Source organism: Ornithorhynchus anatinus, chromosome 3 (assembly GCF_004115215.2).
Source record: "Ornithorhynchus anatinus isolate Pmale09 chromosome 3, mOrnAna1.pri.v4, whole genome shotgun sequence".
In the NCBI taxonomy this organism is placed as follows: Eukaryota; Metazoa; Chordata; class Mammalia; order Monotremata; family Ornithorhynchidae; genus Ornithorhynchus; species Ornithorhynchus anatinus.
Window position 1 is genome coordinate 56,444,155 of NC_041730.1, and position 26,495 is coordinate 56,470,649.

General features: G+C 42.5%; 1 protein-coding gene across 1 annotated transcript in view; it reads right to left on the reverse strand.

The window, feature by feature from the left end:
- PIK3C3 (phosphatidylinositol 3-kinase catalytic subunit type 3) overlaps positions 1 to 26,495 on the reverse strand; it is a 135,729-nt gene that overhangs the window by 67,267 nt on the left and 41,967 nt on the right. Inside the window, exons 10-13 of the mRNA XM_029060555.2 lie at positions 18,421 to 18,606; positions 11,611 to 11,765; positions 10,270 to 10,363; positions 3,751 to 3,818 (exon numbers count right to left, since the gene is read on the reverse strand). Coding sequence (XP_028916388.1) covers positions 3,751 to 3,818; positions 10,270 to 10,363; positions 11,611 to 11,765; positions 18,421 to 18,606 — 503 coding nt within the window. The remainder of the gene's footprint in view (positions 1 to 3,750; positions 3,819 to 10,269; positions 10,364 to 11,610; positions 11,766 to 18,420; positions 18,607 to 26,495) is intronic.

Below are 26,495 nucleotides of genomic sequence, written 5' to 3' on the forward strand. Positions count from 1 at the left end.
TGGTTTACCATTGCCTTCTTACACGCAGAAAACCTGAGTCTCTGCTCTCAATTCTCTCCCATGCCTCTGCTGCTCAGCACAGGTGAGTTTTGACTTACAGCAGATTGCCTTCCACTCGCTAGCCACTGCACAAGCTAGGAATGGAATGGGTGTATGTCTCTGCTTGACTATGTCTCTGCTTGACTCTCCCTCCCATAGTCGAACCTGATAGAGTACTGGAAACTGTCCGGTTGCCAGCCTGAGAGAGATTGTGTTTAGAACCCACCTGTGAATTTCCTCCTGCCACACATTATAGGACTCCACACCCAGTAAGTGCTTAATAAATACTATTACTAATATGTCCCACACACTTTACTGATTGCTGTGAGAGACGTAAGATCATTAGATCAGACGCAAGATAATTAGACCCAGTCCCTGTCCGTGAGGCTAGGCATATAAAATAATAATGTCGGTATTTGTTAAGCGCTTACTATGTGCAGAGCATTGTTCTAAGCGCTGGGGTAGATACAGGGTAATCAGGTTGTCCCACATGAGGCTCACAGTCTTAATCCCCATTTTACAGATGAGGTAACTGAGGCACAGAGAAGTTAAGTGACTTTCCCAAAACCACACAGCTGAAAAGTGGCAGAGCCTGGATTCAAACTCAATACCTCTGACTCCCAAGCCCGGGCTCTTTCCACTGAGTCACGCTGCTTCTCTGATATGATTTCCTTATTCAAACTTCACAGAACATGGCTCCCAAAAACTCAATTTTCCAAGACAAATTCCCATAATCTATCAAATGGTAGATGATATAGAAGTGCGCCTCATGACAAGAAGTTTAATAATAATAATGGCATTTGTTAAGCACTTATGTGCCAAGCACTGTTCTAAACACTGGGATAGATACAAGGTAATCAGGTTGTCCCACGTGGGGCTCACAGTCTTAATCCCCATTTTACAGATGATGTAACTGAGGCACAGAAGTGAAGTGACTTGCCCAAAGACACACAGCTGACAAGTGGTGGAGCCGGGATTAGAACCCATGACCTCTGACTCCCAAGCCCGGGCTCTTTCCACTAAGCCACGTTGATTCTCTAAGACGAGGGAATAGCCCAGAAGAAGAAAATAGAGAATCAAGAGTACTTCCTTTAAAAAGCACTTTCTCTAGCCATGCTGACTTTGGCTATGAGACCTTAAGTGGTAACAGAATAAAGAAACCTTGGAAAGGAAAGAAACATACATTTAAGGGGCTCTGGTATTACCAAAGGATAATTTGTTCCTTCCGTTTCCAGTGGTCCTCACCTTCCTGGCCTGGCCCACACAGACTGCCTCTGGGCCCCAACAAATAGGCTCCTGAATCAACTCCTCTAGCTCCAATTGCAAGCTCAAACATTTCCCCATCAGCTCAGCATTCAGACTGCTGCTCCAGCTGCAGAACCCCCAAAAGGTACTGAAAGGAGACCGATTATAGGAGTCAGGAGTGGGTAAAGATTGGTCTAGGAGTCATGGAATGAGGGATATGGCAAGGGAAGACAAGCTGTAGGGACCTAAGAGAAGTAGGAAAAGCATCTGAGGAATAGTGTGGCCTAATCGATACAAGACCTGGGTTATAATTTCGGCCCTGCCACTTGTCTGCTGTATGACCTTGAGTAAGTCACAATTTCTCTGTGCATCAGTTCCCACATAATAATGATAATAATGGTACTTGTTATGCACTTATTATGTGCCGAGCACTGTTCTAAGCACTGGGGTAGATACAAGTTAATCAGGTTGGACACAGTCCCTGTCCCACATAAAACTCAAAGTCTTAATCCCCATTTTATTTCCAGAGAAGTGAAGTGATTTACCCAAGGTCAAACAGCAGTCAAGTGGATGAGGAGGTATTAGAACCCATTACCTTCTGACTCTCAGGCCTGGGCTCTATCCACTACACCATTCTGCTTCATCTGCAAAATGGGGTTTCAGTACCCGTTCTCCCTCCTAGTTAGACTGTGAGCCACATGTGGGACCAGATTATCTTGTATTTACCAAAGCACTTAGCACGTGCTTAGCACTTACTAAGTAATTAAATACCATTATTATTATTATTAGGATGTCCTCAACTTCCCCCACGCCTTCACATTTTAAATATAGTACTTGGACTCTGGTCATTTTTTTCTCTTCTGAAAAATTTGAGATTTTGAGATTCTAGCCTCCTCTTTCCCAATGACTCAATGATTGAGACGTGACTTCCTAAGATCTGGCATTTTCCAAAAATGCAATGAGAGATCTATTAGAGTATATTGTATATACTATTCCAGGAAGCAAATGATCTAAGCTCCAAGTAATCCAAAAATGTCAAATCTCTTGGCAAGCAAGACTCTCCCCTCCCCTCCAAAGGAGATACTGTTCTGAGTTTATGCTCCAGGAAACACACCACGAAAAGGTCAGTCATGCCCCCTGAAGGGTTGGGCAACTTTGAGAGAGGTAGAATTGAAACAGACACTTACTTCTGTGCTGCAAATGCTGTCACACCAAGAGAAATCTAAGATGTGCGCTGGTTTTTTTTTTTTTACTGCCAGCCTTGCATACAGTTGTCAATTTTAAACTCTATTTCAGTCTAAAAAAGGTACCACAAGGGAAACAAACCCAAAGTAGGCTTAATCCTGAGCTATAACAACTATAAATGTCGTTATGTTGCATCCGACCCCAGTATTCCTGACCCTATCTATTTGGAGCGATGTTTTGTCAGTTACTCAATTCCCAGAACTCTATTTCAGAAATGCATTTGCCAAAGAAGCATTTTGAAATCCTAAAGAATCACATTTTAAATTCTTCATCTGTGCTAGTGTTTAGAAACACAGAATAAATTGCCTATCATTATCTTCTAATTTAGAGAACTCAATCTGAAACCAAAAACCAAAAGCCATAGTAATTACAATGTGAGCAATCTCCTAGTAGTGTCCTGTGACTTATTAAGAAAATATAGTTTGTTGAGATCCTAAGGCTATTTGGTCTGTAGAGAATAATAATAGTAATAGTTGTGGTATTTGATAAGTGCTGACTATATGCCAAGCACTCTACTAAGCGTGGGGTAGATACAAGATAATCAGGTGGGACAAGGTCCAAATCCCACAGAGGGCTCACAGTCTAAGTGGGAGAAAAAAGAGGCACTCCATTTACAAGATGAGGAAACTGAGGCACAGAGAAGTTAAGCGGCTTTATACCAGGTCACACAGCTGGCATGAGGTAGATCTGGGATTAGAACTCAGGTCCAATGACTCCCACGCCAGTGTTCTTTCCCCTAGGCAAACTGCTTAATAAGTGACACACAGTTTGCTTTTGATAATGGGGAAGTAGAGGTCTTTTGGTGAACTGTACCAACACAGAAGCCAAAGTGAACCCAGCCCACTGACTTCCTATATTAGACAACTCGTTGTGGGCATGGAATTTGTCTATTGTTATAGTGTACTCTCGCAAGTGTTTAGTACAGTGCTCTGCACACAGTAAATACTCAATAAATCTGATTGACTGAATGAACGAATGAATGAACGACCTTAAAATAGAAACTAGGCAGGCACAGAGCCAGAGGGAGCTAACCTGCACTTCATGGGCATGCTGATGGGCGGAATGAGGGTGAAGAGAAGTTTTGGGAGACCTCTTTGCATAACTCCTGTCGTTCGGGGATGCAAGCCTAAAATATGCATCTTTTGATTTACAATGCAGTGTTGGAGGGTGAGGGGCCCGACATGCTCATAACACATAACAACAAGGTTGATTTTCACATACCAGTATAAATAGTTGGCCAATGTTGAATTTTTGCAGGCTCTGGATATCAAGAAGGTGCAGAGATCTTGCTGAAAAGGATTAAACAGAAAGAGAGAGGTGTACTTTCCCATCTCCCTCTTATTATCAATATGAAAAAAGATGCTGTAGTTAAAGTCTACAACGGACTTACTTGAACATTCTACACAGATGCTCAGCTAGTAAATGAACTAGGTTCAAAAATGTCCATCTACTCTAGAATATATCTACCCACCAAACAGCATTATTACTATTATTATTAACACTGTTAATAACAATATTTGGTAAGAGTTTACTCTGCACAACACACTTTACTAAGCACTGGGATAAATATATACAGATCAGACACTGTCCATATCCTAAAATGGTGCTCAGTTTAAGCAAGAGGGAGAACAGGTATCTTTCTTTCATTTTTTAGAGACGAGGAAACTAGGGGACAAGGTGACTAAATAAAGATGTGATTTTCCCATAATCGGTCTTCTGAGTTTTCCTGCTTATGCATTGGTTTGCCCCATCCAAACACAATTTGAGGCTAAGTCCAATATCGAGTAGGAGAGACAATATTTTTTGCCCATTTCCCACAGACCTAACTTGCTGAAGAAATGTTCAAGGCACAGGACCCAGGAGCAACTTGATCCTCAAAAAACAACCTCGTGGGAGATTGTGGAGCCCCCACTGGAACAGAGAAGACCCTGACTCCCCCTAAATTCCTGAATCCTATATGGATGGCAGCCTTCTTGGACAAAAAAGCTTTAGGGAAACCTGCAGGCTCAGGCAGCATCAGCGTGGCTCAGTGGAAAGAGCACGGGCTTAGGAGTCAGAGGTCTTGGGTTCTAATTCTGGCTCCGGCACCTGTCAGCTGTGTGAGTTTGGGCAAGTCACTTAACTTCTCCGTGCCTCAGTTACCTCATTTGTAAAATGGGGATTAAGACAGGGAGCCTCACGTGGGACAACCTCATTACCCTGTATCTATCCCGGTGCTTAGAACAGTGCTCGGCACATAGTAAGTACTCAATAAATACCAACATTATTATTATCATTATCATCTAGTATCTCCCTTTTTTAAAAAAAGGTACTTGTTAAGTGCTCACGATGTGCTAGGCACACTACAAAATGCTGGAGTAGATATCTTAGTGCTTGGCACATAGTAAGCGCTTAACAAATACCACAATTATTATTATTATTAAGCACTCAATAAATATGACTGATGATAAGGACATGTGCAGATCACTGTACTAAGCATTTGGGAGAGTACACTGCAACAGAAGAGAAGCAGCATGGTGTAGTAGATAGGGTACAGACCTGGGAGTCAAAGACATGGGTTTAATCCTGCTCTGCCACTTGTCCGCTGTGTGACCTTGGGCAAGTCACTTCACTTATCTGTCCCTCAGTTACCTTATCTGTACAGTGGGGATTGAGACTGTGAGCAGCACACGGAACAGGGACTGTATCCAATCTTATTAACTTGTATTCAGCTCAGAGCTTAATACAGTGCCTGGCACATAGTAAGCACTTAACACATATCATCATCATCATCATTATTATATATGTTCCCTGACTACAGTGAGCTCACAGTCTAGAGGATTTAGTCTACAGTCCCAACTAACTGAACAATCATAAGGAACACTTAAATAATGCCTGTGATTTTTCAAAAAAAAAATTCTCCTTTATCACTAAAATTTCTCTGTACTTCAAAATCAAAGATTTTTATGAAGATTCCAGATAGAAAACAACTGGCCAAACATTTCCTTCCAAGTTTGGATGGCAGAATTTAAAATCTAAATTGTAAATGCATAATGTGCATTTTCATTAAGTACAGTTTTTTCCATGATTTGAAGAAATAGGAAATCAGTATGCAGATTTTCACAAATACAGGGCTTACTGTCATACTCTGGGAAAATCAGAAAAGCAGTTTTCTCTGTAGTCTATAGTCTAACAACTATATCCAATCAATTAGCCAATTGAAATGGGTTCCTCAAAATGGTTTATGTAAACATCTTGCTAAGCAGTTTTCAATTCTTAATCCCTTTTCAGTTAGCATTAGTGCCCAGGACTGTTCAAGCATCCTAACCAATTACATAGATGCTATCGGATACTAAAGGATGATTATGTTTTTCCCTCAAAATTACTTTTTCTCATTCCCAGGTTACCTGCCTTCAACTATCTTCTAACTAATTTTGCACTACCCCAGTATTTTCACATAAAACCCCTGCTGTACTTATGTACATACTACTTTAACATATATTTAAATACTTTTTTCTTCTATCTGTAAATAACTATGGGTCTGTCTCTCCCATTGAATTGTAAATTCCTTGAGGGCAAGGATATTGCTAACCTAAATCTACTGCACTCTACTATGTGCTTAGTACTGTGCTCTACACACAGTAGGCAGTCAATAATTACTATTGGTAGAGTTTTATGGGCAATGTTTACACAACCACAGCAGCTGAAAAGTATCACAACATCAATCAACTATATTTATTAAGTGCTTACTGTTTGCAGAGACTGAACTAAGTCCTTGATAAAATTCAATACAACAGAGTTTGTACACATGATCCCTGCCCACAAGTCCCTAAAAGGGACTGCCTACAAATTTGCCTAATCAAATTTTACCAAGAATTTGGAACTTAATTTAAGCTTTAGAAAATTCTCTATTAACATAAAGTGAATGTGTGCTTAATACTGTGCTCTGCACATACTAAGCGCTCAATAAACACTACTGAATGAATGGACTTCTCATGGATGGAGGAAAACTAGAATAAAAGTACACCCTGAATTTTGGTTTGTATTATTTCACTGGATATGTGATTCAGTCTGCATTTGGTCAGAGGGATGGTGGTGAAGGAGAGAGAAAGGAGGGGGGAAGAAAGCAATCCCTTTAGATTTTATACTCCATGACTACAGCTGTTGTCTTGTACTGTTAATTGTTGAATAGTACTTTTTCCCAAACAATACAGTGTTCTGCTCACAGTAAGTGCTCAATAAATACAATTGAATGAAATGAATACAGTACTTTTTTTTTTTTTTTTTTTTTTTTTTTTTTAGTTTCACAGTGTTTTCTCTAGACTGAAAGCTTCTAGTGGGCAGAGAATGTGTCTACCAATTCTATTATATTGTACTCTACCAAGAGCTTAGTTCAGTGCTCTGCACACAGTATATATTCAATAAATGATTGTTTGATTTCTCCAGCAACTAATATCGGATGCTACACAGCATTAGCACTAAATCAAATGATTAATTCTAAATGAAAATGCTGGTTAGCGTAAGCACTTACACTATGCTAAGCATCTGAGTAAAAACAGGTTAATCACATACGGCTCCGCTGACCAGATCATTAAAAAAAAAAAAATCTGCAACATCTCCAAATGCCTCAAAACATCTAAAGGTTGCCCATCCATCTCTTCATCTGACAGCAATTCCTTACTAATGGCTTTAAGCCACTCTCTCTTCCTGCACCTGACCTCATGAATTTTCTATTACAACCCAGCATGCACGCTTTGCTCCTCTTACTGTCAAACTATTCTCTATACCTCAATTCCATCTACCTCGCTGCCTACCTGTTACATCCTGAAGTTATTCCCCCTTCAAAACCAACAGTCTCCTCCTGCCCCCCATTCCTCTTAGTGGTTTAGTGGATAGAGTCTGGGCCTGGGAGTAAGAAAGACCTGGGTTCTAATCCCGGCTCCACCACATGTCTGCTGTGTGCCTTTGGGCAAGTCAGTTAACTTTTCTGTGCTTCAATTACCTCATCTGTACAAAAGGGGGATTAAGAGTGTGAGCCCAATGTGGGACAGGGACTATGCCCAATCTGACAACTTTTATCTACCCCCGTGCTTAGAACAGTGCTTGGCACATAGTCACTGCTTAACAAGTACCCAAATAATAAATTATTATTATTACTCAAAGCCTTGCTAAAATCCTATCTCTTCCAAAAGGCTTCCCCTAACCTCATTTTCCCACCCTATTGGCTCTCTTCTGTGTCTCCTATGTACTTAGTTCTGTACTCCAATAAGTGCTTTGATACTCCCTTCAACCCAGGCCCACAACACTTATGTATACATCCTTATACTCTCGCATTTCTCCAAGCGAGAAATGTAATTTATAAATTTATAAATGTAATTTATTTTAATGGTCTGTCTCTCCAACTAGACTATAAGCTCCTTGAGGGCTGGTATCATGTCTATCAATTTCTTTGTATGGTATTCTTGCAGGTGCACAGAAAGTGCTCAATAAATACCAATGACTGAATGTTTGATAGACAGAGAAGATGATAGAGGAAAGACAACAGTAGAAAATTGGCTCCTGGGGAGAGGCAGAGAAAGCAAAAGAAGAGAGGATGACGGAACAACTTTAACAGAAAGTCACAGAAAAAAACAAACACACAAAAAAACACAAGTCAAGAGGGTACCTGACCAGCTCAGTATGTTAGAAAGCTCCCCCATGCAGTTCCCCATTCCTAAGAGGTGTATGTGTGAGATAAGTTTGTGGGTAAAGAATAAAGCAGTAGGGCATAAAGTCAGGCGGAAGAACAAAGTAGTTGAAAAAGAAAGCCTACCAAATGCATAAGTTTTAAGTGTCAAGTGTGGAACATACAAAAGTGGGGTAAAAAATAGAGGAAAGTACAAAAAGCTGCAAGGACCAGGCTAGAGAAGACCATTGAGATTGGATGTTTCTCTTAGTTTGCTTAATTAGAATGACAGAAACTTCAAACCACAAAATATATCCGTGGATTAGACTCATACAAGCTTACTGAAAACTGGTCCGTAATCATTTCTTTTGGGTCCCCAGATACACTGATTTAATCAAAAAATAGCTTTAGTCGTAAATATGTCAGAACACCCAGAGGTTCCTATGTAAGTTTTAATTTAGTATCCGACACTATTTCAGGCCACCCATCATTATGACAAACAATTCCAACCTCTTCCAAAAATTGGTTTTACTACAGAATTCAGAAGAAATGCATACACTGGTTAAAATGGAAACTGAAACACTAGAAGCCTCCATTATTACTTGTTTATTAGCACCATATGTGCTACAAATTACATCTTTCTTATTAAGACTGCACACTTGTAATTTGGAAAAAAAATACATACTGAGTTAGAAGAAGGCTTTTAGAAAAAAAAGTCATTATTGTTTTGTCTCACTAGAGTACAATTTTGCTTAATGGCCCACCTTGTGACTGAACCACCTTCTTCCACAAGACAGCTCAGGCGAAGAGTCCCATCAATCAATCAATCGTATTTATTAAGAACTTACTATGTCAGAGCACCATACTAAGCGCTTGTGAGCGTACAATATTACAGAGTTGGTAGATACATTCCCTGCCCACAAGGAGCTTAGTCTGGAGGGCAGTTCATAGACAGTGGCTGGGGAAGGAAAGCCCCCCAAGCAGTTCTCCATTCCTCAGAGGTGTATGTGTGAATTCACAAGAGTGTGGGTAAAGGAAAGTAGTAGAGCACAGAGGCAGGGGAAGAACAGAAAACATAGTAAAAAAGAAATCCCCGCAAATGCATAAATGCTAAGTGTCAAGTGTGGAACACACAAAAGTGGGGTAAAAAATAGAGGAAAGTAAGTAAAGCTAAAAGCACCAGACTAGAGAAGAACACCAAGATTAGTTTGCATAATTAGAATGACAGAAACTCAATCTGTCACATGCTCAGAGCCCCCTTATGACCAGAACTCCCAGGTTTGACACTCTACCTCCATGTTCAGACCAGCAAAAGCTTCCCCCTCTAAACTGCAAGCTCCCTGTGGGCATGGAACGTGTCTATCAACTCTGTTAGACTACACTTTCCCAAGCACTTATCACAGTGCTCTGCACACAGTAAGCACACCAAAATTACCATTAATTGACCAGCAACCTATTTTCACAGCCTTGATGGTTGCTGCTTTTGTTGGATAGACAGTGCTACTGCTGCTCATATGTGTCAACCCACACCTAGGCTGTGATACATGTGTGGGGAAGAGTCCATGTCTGATCTCTTATATTTGAATCACACTAGTGCAGTGCACAGTGCTTGGCACCTGGTAACACATAATATAACACAATTAAATAAAAATGTATTATGAAATAGCCTTGGGCTAAATCACCTGGCAAGACCTAATCTACTGCTCTGTGGTATAAATTATCCTTACACTGTGGTTTCTCTCAAAAATGATATATTTCTTTATCACATTCATTAGAACTTGATTATAATTACACTAAAGTAATGCTCATAAATATCTGGTCTATAAACAGTTGGAAATTTCTTAACAAAATATACCCCAATCATTTGACTGTTATTTAGGTACCCATTTATATGCCTGAAGCTCTTGTAAAATGCATATTCAGTGGACTATCTGAAAATTTATGCATTGACAGAAGTCATAAACGTGTCATAAAACAAGATATTTAATTAATTTGTAGTATTTAGTTTATCATACCTAGTGCTGCAAAACATAAGAAAAAATGTATACCTGCTATCAGAACATCCCTTCAGAAAGCTGTAAAATCCTTTTGCTCACCTCCAGATTTTCACCATCTGCAGAGTCCTTTGCTTTTGATGCAGGAGGAGGAGGGGAAGACACTTGAGGAAGAGTAGTGGTTATTATCTGGGAGCTGAAAATGCAAGTAAATGGTTATCAGCTTTCAAAGATGCAGAATTATGATTTAGTAATAGTAGTATTGGTACAAAGCAGGAACAGATAGGACAGCAAATACTATCTCCAAGATACTGATACACTGTTTGCATGGTTAATCTCAGATATGCAAGGGTAAAATTTTCACCAAATTTCATAATACAGACTGAATAGATACTATAATTCTAAAGACGATCAGAAATGGAAAACTCAAGTCCCAAATGATTTGAAGAAAACTTCAAACCAGCTGTTAATCTAAATCCTGAATTAGTCTGGAACTAAAAAAGGGAGAGGTTTTCTTCAATGGCTCTCCCAAAAGGAAAGGGAAATAAGGGTAACCACCAGGATACATTTTCACTGTTTGCCAGCCTGACTGGTGTTTTTTTTTCCTCACTCGTAACTGCATTTAATTGACTACTACAGATTCAGGATCCTATGTGTGGATAGACAATAGTGACCGATGGAGTCAGAGCATTAGTGTGGGAATGGAATAAAGATGAACTCTTACTAGTGAAGCCTAGTGGAAAGAACATGGGTCTGGATTCTAATCCCGGCTCTGCTACTTGCCTGTTGTGGGTGACCCTAGCAAGTCACTTAGCTTTCTCTGTGCTTTAGTTCCTTCAGCTATAAAAATGAGGATTCAATACCTCTTGCTTTGCCAGTGAGCCCCATGTCAGACAGGAACTGTGTCCAACCTGCTTACCATGTACCTGCCCCAGCACCTACTACAGTGCCTGGATAGTTAATGGAAACCTGATACATACACTGGAGGGAGAGCAGAACACAGTTCCCATGGGCAGTCAGATTACTATATTTTTTATGGTATTTGTTAAGCTCTTACTAAGTGCAAAACACTGTTCTAAGCACTGGGGTAGATACCAGGTAAACAGATTGGACAAAGTCCACATCCCACGAAGGGTTCACAGTATTAATTCCCAATTTACAGATAACTATAAAGTAACATGTCTTGCCCAAGGTCACACAGAGGATGTGGCAGAGTCAGGATTAGAACCCAAGTCCGTCTTACTCCCAAGACTCTGCTCTACATTAGGCTACACTGCTTATGTTTTGACCTTATCTCTAGTCACAAATGACATGATGGTCTAGATGCCCTCTGAACTCAGGTAACATGCATTCTCACAGATACTAATGGGAGAATTTTGTCTGTGTGGGAATGATAACATGCTTGAGAGATGCAGTTTTGCATTCTTTTCTAGAAGACCCTACCTTTCGATTTCTGCAGAACCTGCTCCGGATGCTGACATGCTCTCTGACATTGACCCTTGACTGTCCTTCTTACTAGGCTCTAATCCACTCTTTATATCATCGAAGTTCTCATACTTGAGGGCCTGGACCAGCTGTAGGAGGTACATCAACAAATCCTAGGGAACAACAAAGATGAAAAGAAAAATCAAAGCCACATGGAAACAAGAGCGGTTTTAGATGATGCACAGTCAAGAAGCCATCCCCCACACTCATGTGATCTCTCACTTAGCAGACACCTAGAAAAAAAATTATTACTCTTCCAAAGGGGGAGTTTAAAGTACCCAGATATGTGTAATAGTAATAATAATAATTTCAGTACTTGTTAAGCACTATGTGCCAAGCACTGTGCAAAGCTCTGGAGTAGGTTCTGGCCTGAACCAGGCCAGAAACAGCTCTTATGCCACAGAGAACACGCAATCTAAGAGGGACGGAGACCAAATATCATCTCCAGTTTTACAGATGAGAAAACTGAGGCACCCAGAAGTGAAGTGACTGGCCCAAGGTCTTGTAGAAGGCAAGTGGAGGGGGAGTATAACCCAGATCACCTGACTGCTTCCAGTCCTGGGCTTTTCCCACTAAGCCAAGCTGCTTCTCTATAAATGGCAACACTCTTCATTTAGGTGGCCAGCTAGAGAAGGCCAGGTCTGGCTCACAGTCTTTATTGGAATAGCAGATCCAGCCGCTCTCACGCTTAAGTTCAGAAAAGTCCCCAAAATCCCTCCCGGGTCTTCTGTCTGTGGCTTAGGAGTTGTCCCAGCTCAATAATGACTAAGAAAGTGTCCGGTTAGAGAACTACAATCATAACCCTGTAGAATGTAGAACCCTTATGGACAGGGAACGCATCTGCTAATTCTGTTGTATTGTACTCTCCCAAGTGCTTAGTATAGTGCTCTGCTCACAGTGAATGCTCAGTAAACACCACTGATTGATTCTCCCCACACTCTGGCGAGGGCACTACTGAAAACGTGTATGGTGGCCAGCGATGTGCTCAAATCTTGAATCCTTCTGCCCTGTGCCCATTTCAAGTTAAGCCCTGCTAGGCTTGGCCAAAAGAAAGAGTTTTGAGTTGAGTATGAACCCTACACCCATTCCTCCTCCTAACTTTCTCATCTCAGAGGACACCATCATCATCCTCCCTGTCGAAGGAGGCTGACACCTCAGTGACTGTTTTTCAACTCTCACGTTCAATGTGCTGCCAGATTCTGCTGGTTCTTCCTACACAGCACCTCCCAGATCTGACCCTTCCTCTCCACCCAAATAGCCATCACTTTGTCTGTGAGGTGGCCAGACTATTTTATCAGCTTCCTTGCTGGTCTCCCTTCCTCCAAACTCTCTCCCTCAACCCTCAATTACATCTGTAGCTTACATACCTGTCATTTATTTATTTATATTAATGCCCATCTCCCCCCTCTAGACTGTAAACTTGTTATGGACAGGGAATGTGTCTGCTTATTATTGCATTGTACTCTCCCAAATGCTTAATTTAAGGTTGTGCACACAATTAGCGCTCAATACAACTGAATGAATGAATGAACCCTGCAGTATGGATCACCTTCTTGAAGCACTGCTCAGGAGACATCACTTCAAGACATTCCGTTGGCTTCCTGTGTCCCTCCACCTCAAATCAATTGTTCAGCTTCAAGGCTCTCCAACTCACCCCACCTGACATCTGCTCTCTTCAGTACTCTACTTCCCAGCTTGCTTCTTTGATCCTCACAAATTAACCATTCTAACTGTACATCGCTCTCAACTCTCCCTCTGTTCCATTGCTCACACTGTTGCCCGGTTTGGAACTGCTTCCCCCCTCCCTCCCCAAATCCGACAGACAAGAACTCTCTCCAGATTCAAGCACCTTCTAAATGCCTCTTCCTCCAAAAAGGCTTTTCTGTTGGAGTCCCAGCACTAAATCTTTAGTAACATGTAAGAACCTACTTATACCTCTTCTTAGTATTTTGTTTACATTTTTTTCAGCTGCATGTTCAAATTTTTTTTTGGATTATTCTTGTAAATATTTGTGTGTTTGACTAATAAGAGCATATAATTCTTGAGTGCAGGGAACATATCGCTTCTTTGTTCTGTACCTTCCAAATGCTTTCAGTGGTCCAGTATAGTGTGACAACAGTAGAGTACACCCAATGGGTGCTCACTAAATATGATTATTAGTATTCTTTCTTTAAGGCTATTCTAGATCAGCACTGCCTCTTCAAATGCCTTCTGAAGAACCTAAAGATTCTCCACAGTCTCATCCTCACATGGAATGTGTCTGTTTACTGTTACATTGTACTCTTCCAAGTGTTTAGTATAGTGTTTTGCACAGTGAGTGCTCAATAAATACAACTAAAAGAATGAATGAATGAATCCTCTCCCTCATCTCTCTCCTTTCCTAGCCAGAGTCAGAAATGGAGTTGATTCTGAAATTTCAGGAGCACCAGCTTTTAGAGAACGCACACTGCATGGTGACAGCAGGTATCAGAAGAACAATGAGAATTTCCCCATCCTTCCCTACGGGAAACTCATCTTTCCATATGGCAATTGTATGAGCCTGCCAGAAACAAAAACCTGAGCAGCTCCTCAGAGCAATTTTTAACACTTCCAATGGTGAGCAACAGGTCAATTAGGGCAAAAAGTGGCAATAAAGTACCTTTGGCTAGTCAGAGAATTCCATTAACTTGACAGGGCACCGTTAAGTTTAACTTACAGGATAAAATTGTTCCCTAAAAATTCTACAAGACTGAAGTAGCTCTTAGCTCCTCAATATACCATTAAGGAGCTGCTGGCAATTTTACTTTTAAACTTTTTTCAAACTGAAACTTTCAAATCTCAAGCAATAAACTGACATTCTCTCTACCCTTTTTATTTAAGAAGCTTTTCTTGCTATTTCATGTTAGAAAAGCCTCATCTCCTCTCCCTGGCTATCCTTTCTTAATCTTCCAACAAATGCGAAGTGAGATCTTTAAATGTTTTTTTTTCCCCCATTAGACATTGAAGAACATACCCAAGATCAGGTTTAAGGAAAAGAAGAAGCTGAAACATTAAAAAGAAGAAAATACATTGATATACTAATTTGCCTGTTTTTATTTTCAAGCTTTTTTAGTGTTCATGCCAGAGTGAAATCCCTTTAACACCAACTTGGAAAATAAACTACCCAAAGGTGGCTTTAGAACCTGGAAACTTATTTTTTCTATTATTTTCTGCAAAAGTATGATAACCAGTAATGTGTGTCTGGTGGTTTATTATTTGCATATGAAGAGTTTAATCTCATAATAGTAGAATGATTAATACATTTAATGGCAATTATTATTCTTCCTGGTTGTCTGAAGTCATTTGTTCTTCAGTCTCTCACCTTCTCTTTCTCTCTCTCTCTCCCTGAGGCATGTAATATAATTGCTCCAGAATACACTGCCTGTTGTGCTTTTCTGCTTAAATAAAAGGCTTATTCTTATCACGCAAACCAAACAGCTGCATTGTTATTAAATTCCCCAGGAAAAGAATAATTCGTAGGAGTAACTGTTCTCATCCTAAGTCACTTATCAATGTCTCATTTGTAGAGTTCATTTAGCATTCTATACCTCAACCACTCTCTCCATCTGTATGAAAATGAATTAAAATGAATTAACCTCAACAGTTAGTTGAAGGTCTGGACTTTCACATTATATGGCCTTACCTTAGAGTTCACTGGAGCGCCTCCAAGCATGAAGGGCATGAGCACATGAATAAACCAATTTACTACATTAAGTTATGATTCTGAGTCATGCAGTGACTTTTCCCCAAAATTCCCAGAGTCTTTGGTAGACTGACTCCAACACATTCAATTCTCAAGAATTAACCTACGTGTGATCTCTTAAAACAATCAGTTGCAAATATAATGGCTTGAGGAGAGGGAAGATTTGAGGGAAATGAGTCCTCTGTTTAGGCTATAAAAATTGCATGGGTGATAGATACTGCTGCTGCCAAAACTCTTGCTACCCCACCTACTGTCCTACACAAAGCTTGGACAGGTTATGATGGTGGAATCTCTGGTTGTTAACGGATAAGTCCCTGTCCGGTCCTGACCAATAGTATTTACTGAGTGCCAAACTGAGTGCAAGGCAATTGTTTTAAGTGCTTAGGATCAATCAATCCAATTTACTGAGTGCTTACTGTATGCAGAATACTGAACTAGACGCTAGAGACAGCACAATATAACAGAGTTGGTAGACATGTTCCCTGCCTACAAGGAGTTTACAGTCCAAAAGGGGGAGAGAGACATTAAAATAAATTACAGATACATACATAAGTGCTGTGGGGTTGAAGGTGGTGTGAGCAAAGGGCATAAATCCAAGACTAGGGTGATGCAGAAGAGAGAGAAATAGGGAAAATGAGGGCTTAGTCTGGCAAGGCCTCTTGGAGGAGATATTATTTTAGTGAGGCTTTGAAGGTGGGGAGAGTGATCATCTATCAGGTATGAAAGGGGTGGGAGTAACAGGCCAGAGGCAGTACATGGGTGAGAAGTTGACCGTGAGATAGATGAGATCGAAGTACAGTGAGTAGGTTGGTGATAGAGGAGTAAAGTCAGCGTGCTGGGTTATAGTAGGAAATCTACTGAGGGGAAAAGGTGATTGAGTGTTGTAAAGCCATTCTCTTTCAACCCTAATGTTTAGTTAATCCCTGAGTGTCTCCCATTGTTTCTTCACAACATTTCTCCATCCAAAATGCCAAGCACATCCCATCTCCTCAAAATCCTCCAATAGCTGCTCATTCCTCTCCTTATCAAGAGGAAACTCTCAATGAGCTCTCACCCCACATGCTCCTTCTCTCTCCTCTCAAGGTCGCACACTTAACTCCACTCAGACCAACCTAATCATCGTGCCTCATTCCCGTCCCTCATGCTGCTGACTTCATGCTCGTCCCCTCCCTTTTTCCTGGAGCTCCCTTTCCACTTCACATTAAGCAGATCACTGCTCCCTCAATCTTCAAAGCCCTTCTGAAATTACATCTCCTCTAAGTGAGCTTTCATCTTCTCAACCTATTCCTCCTCCTTCACTGCCCCTTCAGCTCTTCTGCACCTTCTGAGCCCTTGGGTACTCACACAACCCTCACCATGCCAGCATTCACATTCTGTTGCTGCCCCTCCTTGTAATTTCTTTTAGTGGCTATCTCCCCACTAGATTCTGTGGGCCTTTTATTCGCTAGTGTCCTCTTCCAAGCACTTAGTACAGTGCTAGTGCTCGGCACTGGGGGCACTCAATAAATACAACTGACTGACTGATTCAGGACTGAGGACCTGTGTGAAGAAGCTGATTATCTTGACAGTGTTTTGCAGAGTGCAATGCTTACTCTTGTTCTTTCCTATGTCACTCCACAAGAACAGTAAGTGCAAAGGTAATAATAATAATAATAATAATGTTGGTATTTGTTAAGCACTTCCTATGTGCCGAGCACTGTTCTAAGCGCTGGGGTAGACAGAGGGGAATCAGGTTGTCCCACGTGGGGCTCACAGTCTTAATCCCCATTTTACAGATGAGGGAACTGAGGCACCGAGAAGTTAAGTGACTTTCCCAAAGTCACACAGCTGGCAAGTGGCAGAGCTGGGGTTCGAACCCATGGCCTCTGACTCCAAAGCCCGTGCTCTTTCCAGTGAGCCATGCTGCTTCTCTAATTGGGCAGAAGCATAGCACACTGTTGCAGTCACTCTGGCCATACAATCTGATTGTCTTCTACCTACTCCAGCTTTTAGCACAGTGCTTGGTACAGAGCAACCACTTAATGCATGTCCAAACCTAATGGACTGTATACATGAATAAGCTATAAATCCTTGAAGGGACAGGAGTGTGTATCCTTTCTCTGCTGAGGTCTCCCAAGTGTTTAATAACAGGTTTTGCACTTGTAGGTGTTCAATAAATGCAATTGATAGATCTGATTAACATATACAAAAGTGGTGGCTTTCTGCCTTACTTTATCCTGCAGTTATGCACAAGGATGAAAATCACCTCCCCGAAGAATATGCCACTCCATAAACTGCCACAAGGGCCCCACCAGAGCCACTTAGCTGAGGAGACAGACATTTCTGAAAGCTAAATATGGATGTGCATATCCTACAATGCTTCAGACCTTAAAGTGTATACTGGGAAATCAAATAAGTGGTATCAAAGACTGCTGATGGTTGGAGAGTGTGTCTCCGTTTGAAGCCAGCATAGCATTTACAGGAAAAGTTGATTCCTTTTACCCAGAATGACTGAGACCCACCTTCACACACACACACACACACACACACACACACACCCCTCCTCCTCTCCCCACCCCTCGCTCTCCTCTCTACTCCTTCCCCAGACCCCCAACATGGTTAACCATAATACAGTTGAATATCTAGGAAGAGGTCACCTAGAAATATACCTCAGGACCCTAGAGATTTTTTTTTTCTCTGAGGTGCAATTAAATGGGGACTTCTTGTATTTTGACTGATCAAGAGTATCTGAATTATTCCCTCCCTGGCACTATGTAAAAATATTTTTCAGTAGAACTACTTTAGCCAGCGTGGTACAAGCTGCACGGCCAAGGAAATATCCTGGGAGGAATTGCCCTGTCAGGTAATAGTTCTGAAAGGAGATTTCCATTTCACAAGAGAGTTCTTGGAGGAATATTTTAAGTTACTACTGATAGGACACCCCTTCACCCTCCATAATGGCCTCCATCCTCCTGAAAACCTCTCTGCCACAAGCACACTCGCTATATGCAGTTCAGTGACCAGACTCAGGCATAAAGAATAACAGACTAAAGAGTGATAGGCGGTACCTCATCATCCGCTTGTTGCAATCTGGCAACCGCATAGCGCCGCACTGTTGGATTGGTGAAGTGGGAAGATAACAGCTCCAAGGAATCTTCCACATCCATTGGCTTCCATTTCCCCAAAAGTTCCAGAGCTTGTTTGGCTTCCTGAGGCAGGTCCCAGTTAACACATTTCAAAAATTTAGTCAAAGCCTAAAGCAGGAAGAAATTGCGACAGTTCAAATAGCCCTCACGACAAACAACCTAACATATAATAACCCACCCTAATAAAAAAAAAAAAACAAGCTCCACTCAGTTTCACGGATGAAGAGGACTGTCCATTGCCTTGCCAAATATATAAATTACAGTGTATGTTTATAGACCCATGGCTATTATAGACAGATCAATGAGATGATACGCAGACCTCACTGATTCATATCAGTAGTTTCTTCAAAAGACCGATACAGCCAAGAAGGGATAGCATTACCATTAAAAACAATAATAATAATTGTGGCATTTGTTAAGGGCTGATTAGGTGCCAGGCACTGTACTAAGAACTAGGATAGATATGATCAAATCGGTTTGGACACAGTCCCTGTCCGACACAGTACTCCCAGTCTTAATCCCCATTTCAAAGATGAGGTAATTGAAGCCCAGAGAGGTTCATTCATTCAGTTGTATTTATTGAGTGCTTACTGTGTGCAGAGCACTGTACTAAGCGGTTGGAAAGTATAATTCAGCAATAGAGACAATCCCTACCCACAACGGGCTTACAGTCCAGAAAGGGGGAGGCAGACATCCAAACAAGTAAATACATTTGCCCAAGTTCAAACAGCAGATAAAGCGGAGGAGTCAGAATTAGAACCCAGGTCCTTCTGACTTCCAGGCCTGTGCTCTATCCACTAGGCAAAACTGCTTCCCTAAAAGAAGACTCATAAAGCTGGAAGGGAGATTGAGGAATCATCTGGCCTACTCCATGCCTCCAGGAAGAGGAATGGCCCACTGGTGTATTCTCCCAATGCTTAGTACAGTACTCTGCACACAGTGAGAGCTTAACACTATCACTACAACCATCCATCCACGGTAGCCTTTTCCTAAAAAAGGCTGTAGGTACACTTTTTGTAGAAAAATGACCAAGTAGCAGAGTAAAGTATGACTGGAGAGGGGAGAGACAGGAGGCAAGGAGGTCAGCAAAAGAGGCAAAAGCACTAGTCAGGGTGAACTGGGATAAATGGTTGGATCTACATAGTAGCAGTGTGTAAGGAGAGGAAAGGGCAGATTTCAGTGGTGTTGTGAAGACAGAATCAACATGATTTAGTGAGAGATTGAATATGTGGGTTGAATGGGAGAGATGAATTGAGGATAATGCCAAAATTACAAGCTTGTGAGACAGGAAGGATGATGGTGCTGTCTACAATGACGGAGGACAGGTGGGAAGATACGGATGTGTTACGGATGTTTTAGGTTAGAGGTGTTTGTGAGACATCCAAGTGGCGATGTCCTGAAGGCAGTAGGAAATGCTTGACTCAGCTCTCTCATTCATCCCACACATACAATCCGTCACCAATGCCTGCCGGTCTCACCTTTACAATATCGCCAAGATCCACCCTTTCCTCTCCATCCAAACGGCTATCATACTGGTACAAGCTCTCATAATATCCTGGTTCGATTATTGTGTCAGCCTTCTCTCTGATCTCCCTTCCTCTTATCTCTCCCCACTCCAGTCTATTCTTCATTCCGCTGCCTGGATCATCTTCCTGCAGAAACGCTCTGGGCATGTCACTCCCCTCCTTAAAAACCTCCAGTGGTTGCCTATCAACCTCTGCATGCAACAAAAACTCCTCACTCTGGGCTTCAAGGCTCTCCATCACCTTGGCCCCTCCTACCTCACCTCCCTTCTCTCTTTCTACTGCCCACCCCACACACTCCGCTCCTCTGCCGCTCACCTCCTCACTGTCTCCCGTTCACACCTATTCCACTATCAAACTCTGGCCCATGGCCTCCTGTTGTCCTGGAATGCCCTCCCTCCTCACCTCCGCCAAACTAACTCTCTTCCCCTCTTCAAAGCCCTACTGAGAGCTCACCTCCTCCAAGAGGCCTTCCCAGACTGAGCTACCCCCTTTCCCTCTACTCCCTCTCTGCTCCCCCCCCAACTCCTCCCCCTTCCACTCCCTTCAGCTAAGCCCCCTTTCCCTCTGCTCCTCCCCCTCCCATTCCCCTCAGCACTGTGCTCATTTGTATATATTTTTATTACCCTATTTATTTTGTTAATGAGATGTACATCCCCTTGATTCTATTTATCAAGATTATGTTGTCTTGTTTTTGTCTGTCTCCCCTGATTAGACTGTGAGCCTGTCAATGGGCAGGGATTGTCTCTATCTGTTGGCCAATTGTACATTCTAAGTACTTAGTACAGTGCTCTGAACATAGTAAGTGCTCAGTAAATACTACTGAATGAATGAATGAAATGCGAGACTTCAGAGAAGGCGAGAGATCAGGTCTGGAACTGTAGATTTGGGAATCATCCGCACAGAGATGGTAATTGAAGACATAGAAGCAAATGAGTTCCCTAAGACAGTAGGTGAAGAGGGACTCCCACAGTTGTGGGGGTGAGGCAGAGGTGAAGCCTGTGAAAGAGACTGAGAATGAATGGTCAGAGAGATAAGAGGAAAACTAGGAGAAGAGAGTGTCAGTGAAGACAAGGATGGATAATGTTTCCAGGAGAAGGAGGTGGTAGACACTGTCAAAGGCAGCTGAGAGGTCAAAGAGGAGCGTAGGATGGAGTAGCGGACACTGGATTTGGCAAGAAGGAGATTACTTGATACCTTGTAGGGGCAGGTTTCTGTGGAGTGAAGGGGGTGGAAGCCAGATTGGAGAGGGTCAAGGAGAGAATTGGAGGAAAGGAACTGGAGACAGTGGGTATAGGCAACTTGGTCAAGGAGTTTAGAGAGGATTAATAGGAGGGCGATGGGGAAATAACTGGAGTAAGTCATGGCATCAGAGGAGGGCTTTTTTAGGAAGGAGAGAGATGAGCATGTTCAAAAACAATGGGGGGGAAACAGCCATTGGACAGTGAACAGGAAAAGATGGTGATCAGGGAGGGAATAAGGGAAGGGGGAAGCGTTCTGATAAGGTGCAAAGGGGATGGGATAGGAGACACAGATGGAAGGGGTGGATTCTGAGAGAAAGCAGGAGATCTCCTCTTGAGATACGGTGGGGAAAGATGGGGTAGGAGGAGTGAGGGATTAGAGAGGAGCAGGAGAGAGTTTTGGGAGATTACGCCTGATGGTTTCAATTTTCTCAATAAAGTTCATGAGGGGCAAGAGATCTGTTGCCAAATTGTACTTCCCAATTGCTTTGTACAGTGCTCTGCACGTAGTAAAGCGCTCAAAAAATATGATTGAATGAATGAATGAATGGGGAGGTGAGGGTTTAGGGGGTTTGAGAGGGAGTTACACATCTGGAAGAACTGGAGAGGGAAATGGCCATGGGATTTCATAAGGAGAGAAAAAAAAAATTTGCAGGGCAGAGTTAAAGCATGCAAGGCCAAACTTGAGGTGGACGAGGTCAGCCTGCTTTCTCGATGTCCCCCGGCAGCACTCTGCAGCTCATGCACAGGAGCGTAGGAAGAGATTGTGGCGATGACCCAGGGCTGTGGTTTGGTGATATATTACCAACAGGATAGGGGAGCGAGCAACTTGCATTTAGTAGAGAGGGTGGTGTTGTCAATTTGGTTGTCAAAGGAAGGTAGTTTGGGAATGGAGATTAAATGGGGAGCCAGACCCAATTTGGACTTTTAGGTCTCATGTCTGGGGCTGTGACTTCTTGCTCCTCCTGCTTACCTGGGGTTTTTCTAGACCCTTCAAAAATAGCAATTCAGAAAGTTTCAGGCCCTACTCTAAAGGCTCTCAGGGTTCCTCCTAAGCCCCAACTTTCTACTCTGGACACATCTTCATTCATGAAGTTATGTCAGTCAATTGAGGACAAAGGTGCATTAGCGATTGAGTTCAACCCTGTGATTTTGCAAAATTAAGTGAAATTCCAGGAATTTGGTATTGACTTCCTTACAGGTACATGTCAGACCAAAGACAACAATCAAAAATGCATTCCCTAAATAAGATGTTTGTTGGGTTTTTTTCCCCCTGCTAGGGAAGGGGAAAAAAGCCAGTTTGTAAAATCACTTTCTTAGCACTTCTTAAATTGCAAATAAGCACATCAGTTACAAAAATGATTGGAGGGAAGAGATGGTTAAACAAGTACAAGCATCAATCTTCACCAAATTATCATTCAAATCCAATAATTTTCCATTCTATTTTCAGAGAAAACATTTGTCTTCAGAGGTGGGACACTGGACAGACAAAATCATACACTTGAAGGGCTTGAAGTGCAGGGGATAAAGGAGGGGGAGAACACATTTCTGCAAAAAAACTTTTCTTTAAATTTATTGTTTGGATAATTTCTTGCACCCTGTCTCCTCCTCAAGGAATTAACTTAGTTTACTCAAAAGTTTTTCTTTAGGACGAGAAAACATAGATCGTCTTGTATGAATACAGTATGTTCCAGGAAGATTTCCAAAAATCTACGAACGACTAAGTGAAACTGGTCGATCACTTTTTATCACTCGAACATTTTATTTCTTTTGCACAGTTCTGAAAGTGGGAAGTATCCATTTTTTTAAACAACAATTCTTCTTGCAAGACAAGTTCTCATGTGCACTTGGTAAATCTGCAAATCCACTCTACACTATTTGAGCCTGTACAACCTAGAAGGCTTAACTCAATATCTTGCATGGTGTTTTAAAAGGTATTGTGCTGTACCCTATAAACCACTGCTTTGAAACCTAACTTGTAAGAAGGGGTTGGAACAAGGTCATTTATTTTTTAAATGAAATATAAATATTTAAGAAAAGATCATGTTTCTGTTAATGAATACTCCAATATGTTCAGTAATATAAATGTTAGGGCTGAGATAAAATGAATAGCCTTTTATCTTCACTGTGGAGCTCAAATACAATAGCATTTTTTATCTACACAATTTTCCAACCGCAACAAAGTAAGATAAAGGAGAAGCGATATTGAAGAACTAAAGTAAATTCTCCAATAGGACTGTGTCTGAATGTTGAAAAGAATAGGTAAAAATAAAGTACTTTCTTATGGTATTTGTAGATACTTACTAGGTGCTAGGCACTGCACTAAGCACTGGGATAGATACAAGCTAATTAAGTTGGACACAGTCCATGTCCCACAATAATAATAATAATGTTGGAATTTGTTAATCGCTTACTATGTGCAGAGCACTGTTCTAAGTGCTGGGGTAGATACAGAGCCACATAAGGCTCACAGTCTTAATTCTCATTTTACAGATGAGGTAACTGAGGCACAGAGAAGTTAAGTGACTTGCCCACAGTCACAGAGTTGACAAGTGGCAGATCTGGGATTTGAACCCATGACCTCTTACTCCCAAGCCCGGGCTCTTTCCACTAAGCCACATGAAGGTCAGTCCTCATCCCCATTTTACAGATGAGGTAACTGAGACATAGAGAAGTTAAGTGACTTGCCAAGGACACACACACAGCAGGTAAGTGGTGAAGCCAGAATTAGAACTCAGGTCCTCTGACTCCCAGGCCCGTTCTCTGTTCACTTGGCCACAATGCTTCTTAATTTCTAGACATATAGAGCGTGGCACTAGATAAACCCCTTTACAAAAATCTTCAAGAGGACCTCTGCAACGCAAGTTGGTACTATTTTATAACACTGCTGATACTTCTTGTTCCATTTTGGGGAATGTACATCCTGAATCCAAATGGCCTCATTTTTACATTTTGAATGGATATCCTCCTCAGTGACATCAGTAGCGGCAGGTCATATTAGTCAGACGCTATACACACACAGGCCACAGTCCCTTAGGCTCAAAACCTTTGCTCGATAACATCCCAGAAGTATGTTCTAGGACATGGACCTGGGAGACAGGAGGTCGTGTGCGCAAGGAACCCAATATAGTATTCATTCATTCATTCAATAGTATTTATTGAGCGCTTACTATGTGCAGAGCACTGTACTAAGCGCTTGGGTTGAACAAGTCAGCAACAGATAGAGACAGTACCTGCCGTTTGACGGGCTTACAGTCTAATCGGGGGAGATGGACAGACAAGAACAATGGCAATAAATAGAGTCAAGGGGAAGAACATCTTGTAAAAACAATGGCAACTAAATAGAATCAAGGTGATGTACAATTCATTAACAAAATAAATAGGGTAATGAAAATATATACGGTTGAGCGGACGAGTACAGTGCTGAGGGGATGGGAAGGGAGAGGTGGAGGAGCAGAGGGAAAAGGGGAAAAAGAGGGTTTAGCTGTGGAGAGGTAAAGGGGGGATGGCAGAGGGAGTAGAGGGAGAAGAGGAGCTCAGTCTGGGAAGGCCTCTTGGAGGAGGTGAGTTTTAAGTAGGGTTTTGAAGAGGGAAAGAGAATCAGTTTGGCGGAGGTGAGGAGGGAGGGCGTTCCAGGACCGCGGGAGGACGTGACCCAGGGGTCGACGGCGGGATAGGCGAGACCGAGGGACGGTGAGGAGGTGGGCGGCAGAGGAGCGGAGTGTGCGGGGTGGGCGGTAGAAAGAGAGAAGGGAGGAGAGGTAGGAAGGGGCAAGGTGATGGAGAGCCTTGAAGCCTAGAGTGAGGAGTTTTTGTTTGGAGCGGAGGTTGATAGGCAACCACTGGAGTTGCTTAAGAAGGGGAGTGACATGCCCAGATCATTTCTGCAGGAAGATGAGCCGGGCAGCGGAGTGAAGAATAGACTGGAGCGGGGCGAGAGAGGAGGAAGGGAGGTCAGAGAGAAGGCTGACACAGTAGTCTAGCCGGGATATAACGAGAGCCCGTAACAGTAAGGTAGCCGTTTGGGTGGAGAGGAAAGGGCGGATCTTGGCGATATTGTAGAGGTGAAACCGGCAGGTCTTTGTAACGGATAGGATGTGTGGGGTGAATGAGAGAGACGAGTCAAGGATGACACCGAGATTGCGGGCCTGAGAGACGGGAAGGATGGTCGTGCCATCAACTGTGATAGAGAAGTCTGGGACAGGACCGGGTTTGGGAGGGAAGATGAGGAGCTCAGTCTTGCTCATGTTGAGTTTTAGGTGGCAGGCCGACATCCAGGTGGAGACGTCCCGGAGGCAGGAGGAGAAGCGAGCCTGAAGGGAGGGGGAGAGGACAGGGGCGGAGATGTAGATCTGCGTGTCATCTGCGTAGAGATGGTAGTCAAAGCCGTGAGAGCGAATGAGTTCACCGAGGGAGTGAGTGTAAATGGAGAACAGAAGAGGGCCAAGAACTGACCCTTGAGGAACTCCAACAGTTAAAGGATGGGAGGGGGAGGAGGCTCCAGCGAAGGAGACCGAGAATGACCGGCCAGAGAGGTAAGAGGAGAACCAGGAGAGGACAGAGTCCGTGAAGCCAAGGTGAGATAAGGTATGGAGGAGGAGGGGATGGTCGACAGTGTCAAAGGCAGCAGAGAGGTCAAGGAGGATTAGAATGGAGTAGGAGCCATTGGATTTGGCAAGAAGGAGGTCACGGGTGACCTTAGAGAGAGCAGTCTCGGTAGAGTGGAGGGGACGGAAGCCAGATTGGAGGGGGTCTAGGAGAGAATGGGAGTTAAGGAATTCTAAGCATCGATTGTAGACGACTCGTTCTAGGATTTTGGAAAGGAAGGGTAGTAGGGAGATAGGGCGATAACTGGAGGGGGAAGTGGGGTCAAGAGCGGGTTTTTTTAGGATGGGGGAGACGTGGGCATGTTTGAACGCAGAGGGGAAGTGCTCTGCATACAGTAAGTGCTCAATAAATGGTATTGACTGGTTCTAATCCCGGCTTCAGCATTTACCTGCTAAGTAACCTTGGGTAAGTGACTTGCCTGCTTCAGTTTCCTCATCCGTGAAATTAGAGATGAAATACATGCTCTCCCTCCCTCCCAGAATGTGAGGCCCATGTGAGACAGGGACTTGGTCTGACCTGCTTATAGTTCAACTACCCCAGCACTTAGTACAGTGCTTGGCACACAGTAAATGCTCAAATGACACCATTATTGTTATTATTATTATTGCAGCATTTAGAGCTGATG